Source organism: Trichechus manatus, unplaced genomic scaffold, assembly GCF_000243295.1.
Source record: "Trichechus manatus latirostris isolate Lorelei unplaced genomic scaffold, TriManLat1.0 scaffold00128, whole genome shotgun sequence".
NCBI classification, from domain to species: domain Eukaryota; kingdom Metazoa; phylum Chordata; class Mammalia; order Sirenia; family Trichechidae; genus Trichechus; species Trichechus manatus.
In genome coordinates, this window is record NW_004444064.1 from 2,010,268 (window position 1) to 2,014,285 (window position 4,018).

At 47.6% G+C, this 4,018-nt stretch overlaps 1 protein-coding gene across 1 annotated transcript in view; it reads right to left on the reverse strand.

Annotated features, from left to right (window-relative positions):
- Positions 1-4,018, reverse strand: part of PCNT (pericentrin) — a 126,854-nt gene that overhangs the window by 39,628 nt on the left and 83,208 nt on the right. Inside the window, exons 26-27 of the mRNA XM_023739100.1 lie at positions 1,802-2,122; positions 385-532 (exon numbers count right to left, since the gene is read on the reverse strand). Coding sequence (XP_023594868.1) covers positions 385-532; positions 1,802-2,122 — 469 coding nt within the window. The remainder of the gene's footprint in view (positions 1-384; positions 533-1,801; positions 2,123-4,018) is intronic.

The following is a 4,018-nucleotide window of genomic DNA, read 5'->3' on the forward strand; positions in this document are numbered from 1 at the left end:
GCAGAGCTAAAAGAGCTTTGTAACACTTGCCCGAGCGGGGCCGAGGCTGACAGGCCACAGAGAGGTGTGCCTGTGGGCATGGCTGAGAAGAGGCTGTCCTGATGGACGAACTGTATCTTGAGTGTTCCTGAACCCGAACTGTAACCTGTTACTTCCCTAATAACCCCCATAATCATGAGTATTGTCTGTGAGTTCTATGCGGCCACTGCAATGAGTTATAATGCTCAGCAGACAAGGAGAAGGTGCAGTGGGAGGGACGGTTGGTGTCAGAATCGGAGAAAGGGGGCATGTCTGACCTCCACCTCATAGGAATCAGCCTTGGACTATTCGTCTTGATCCTCTCGCCCCCTTGTGAAGTTAGAGGAGGTGAGACACCACACTCACACCATTTTTATACTCCCCCAGGTGACGAGGACATCCTCCTCCAGGCATCCAGAGACAGATGTGACGATGCCGCCGCAGCTCTGGGATATGCTGCATGGAGGGACCAGCACGACATGGAAGCCCTGTGGCCCCCCGCCCAGCAGCCCCCCTACGCAGCAGGTGTTCAGCGCTCACTCTGAGGTGTGATCCTCACCCCATCAACAGTGGGTTAGGACTGAACAATCGAAGGGTCTGGGCGGGCAATGACCCAGGTCCAGCCAGAGGAGAGAGGTCTTTATTGGTGGGGCGGGGGGTCCTCTGTAGAAGAGGCTTCAGGAAGCACCAGGCCCTCCTCTCTGTCGGACTTCGGAGGGGCCACAGCCCCAAAGGGCACAGGCAAGGACAGGCTGACAACGCCAGTCAGGAAGCACGTACGAGTCGTGCCGGAGACACCATCTGGGATGCTGATACCAGAGCCACCCTAGCTTTGGGCTGTGAGAGAACAAAGCTCTCATGTGTCCCCAGGCCAGGGCCAAGGGACAGTCAGCACCCCAACTACTAAATGACCAAAGGAAGACATGCTTCTCCTCAGGCTCCAACTTTGGGAAAGGGTGAAGAGCAAGGAGCAAAAACAACCTGTTAAACGGTAGAGATCACAACGCACGCGTCTGCTTGTGAGCTGGGTCGCCTCCCCGACCGGCGTGTGCTGTCTCCCCTCGCTGCAGGTCTGCCTCCAAGGGGACACCACGCCCATGTACAGACTGGCACCCGCAGAGGGCAGGCCTCCCCCTCCACATCAACACACACCTCAACGTCATCTCAAAGAGTCTAAAGGTTTGTCTCTAAACCAAGATGAAAAGTTAGACCAAACAGAAAGAACACAATCACTTCCCGAAAGATAGTCATAGGCTTTGCTCCCTGAACTGAATTCAGGAAGAGTAATGCGAGTTTGTCTCTGTTATAACTCATTAAACACGTGTATTCGTGGGCCTACTGCGCACTGCACTGCGTGACAGATGCCAGATCAGCCTGAAGCTCCTCACGACAGTTTATTTCTTTCTGAAACACTCATATGGGGTGTGAAATTAAAAACAGCACCAGGTAATGGAACTTCTGAATCCGAGTGGAACAGTTATGGATGGTCCCCCAAAAAAGACAGGTGGAAGGGAAGCCCTAACTGCTGCACCAGCGGTGGGCCTGTGTGGGGAAACGGAGCCTGTCTTTGCAGACGTATCAGTTAATGTGAGATTATACCAGAGGCGTGTAGGTTCTGATTCTACGTGGGGTGTCCTTATTAAAGAGGACGAGACACAGAGACAGAATCACACGTGTGTGAAGATACATCTACAAGCCAACAAGTGTCTGGGGCCACCAGAAGCTAGAGGAGAGAAGGAAGGATCTTCCTCTAGAACCTTCAGAGGAGCGTGGCCCTGCTGACATCCTGCATTCTGAGACAATAAACCTCTGCTCCTTAAAGCCACATCTTGTTCCGGCAGCCTCAGAACACTCACAGTGGCTCCCATGTGACACAATGCAGGGTCAGAGGGTTTTCTGGATCTCATGGACGCACGTGTGGACTCACACTGCTTCCCACCATCCATTACCTGCACTTGCTTTGCGTGGACGGCCCGCTCCTTCATTGCCACTGGTGGCGATTGACGCCTTCCAGACTTCTGAGGAGGAGCCGTGGGACTCGCCAGGGGAGCTTCAATTCTTTCTGAACCTTCGTTTAAAATCTCTCCAAAACCCGAGCCGTCACCTAAAAACAAACACCACAAAATTAGGGTCTAAATGGAGATTCCCTTGTGGCCTTCCCCAAGGACCCCCGCGGGGGGTCGCTGAGACATACATCCACGGAGATCTGTGGTTGTTGTGCTGCTCAAAGAATTTTCCTCATGTTATTTCTTAAGAACAGCAGTTAAACCACCCATCAAAGGGGGTGACGGTATTTTTACATAGCACAATTGAGATGAAAATAGCAGAAAAACTATAATTACTATCTTCAGAGAAGTAAGAAGGGGCATATTACCCATGAAACGAACAGGAAGCTATAAAAGAAAGGACTGGTCAGAGAACAAGAAAGAACCGTTAGAAATTAAAAATATGAGAGCAGAAAGAAAAGCATTCAGTATGAAGGTTAGGAAGTAGAGTTTTAAAAGTCTCTCAGAAATGAGAACAAATACAGAGAAAAAGAGAAAAATAATCAGTCCGGGAGTCCAATATTTGATTAGTGAGAATTACAGAAAGAGAGAAGAGAGAAAATCGTGGGAGAAATCGTCACAGGAAATTACAAGAGGATTCTCGGAGCTGTGGGCATGCAGAGCTGTGGGTGCTCAGTGGAGACGAGGGGCAGGGTACGGGGCAACATAGGTGGGAGGCAGGAGGGATGAGGACGGGATGTGGCCAGGACATGGGGCACAACTCTGCTAGAACTATGTTCAACAAGAAACATTCAACGATGTTAAACTTAACAGGAAGTGTAGACAGGGCTCTCTTACGAAGATGAGGGGAGGGACGGGTGTGTCAGTGTACTGACAGGGAGTTAAACATGATTACTTAAGTGGCAGATGTATGTTACGTATGCTTCTGAAATGGTCTCAAACCACTCATAATGTGAACTTAGATGACATGAGAAATAGAAGTATGTTGTAAACAACCTCTCTAAGTTTGCCTTCTATCTGCATGCTGTGATAAAAAAGATGTAACATATAGCTAAATTAATGTAAGTTGGCCTTGAGACACAGGTAAGTTGTAAACAATCTCCCTAATTTCTGACCTTGAAGAAAAGATGTAACATGCTAATCTTTGCTAGACATAACGTCAACTGGTCCTTAGCATGTGAGTCCAGATAAGAAAATCACATACAAACCCTAGACTTGTGCTCACTCAACGAGAGAAGACGGGCAGAACATCTCTCTCTAGACTGATTCTCTTCAAAAGCTGAGACCATGCCAGAGACGAAGACTGTGACAGACCACTGCTGCTGACTTGTACTCCAGCTACGAGGGACCTCCACTGAGCACAAGCCATGGTCAAGCCTTCCTCCCAAGACCACTCATTAAAGGTAAATGCCTTCAGTCTAAAGATTCGGATTCTAATCATTGGACTAACCTTATATTGCCCTAATTCTCTGCTCCTAATTGAACATCTTGTGGTCTTACCTGTGTACCTTGCCATGACTACCTTTCAATAAACTAAACGAGTTTATGTATGATAAACCTGCACATTTCTGTACTTATTTTAAAATAAAATGTCATGGGACAATGCGATTTTAAGGTGAAGTAAACACTACAACAGATTTTGAGAGCTGGAAGTGGACGTCTCCAGGGAACAGCCATCAAGAGTGGGGCATTGAACGAAGACCACTGTGCCTGCAAAAACCTTACAGAATCATTCAACTTCTTAAACTACATTCTTATTACTTAGAATACACAAAAATTAAAATTAAAATGTTGCTTGCCCTATTGTGCAAGCACATGATAAAATTCCCAATGAACTGTATAGATTTCACTGTGGCCATGTTTTCAAACGCACTGACTGGGCCAATTATGATTTTTTAAAAAATCAAAATGCCTCAGAAAGCGATGAACTTGTAAAAAGCTAACAAGCAATGGTAGAAGAAAACATGAGATTGGAGAATCACCATTTGGCAGCC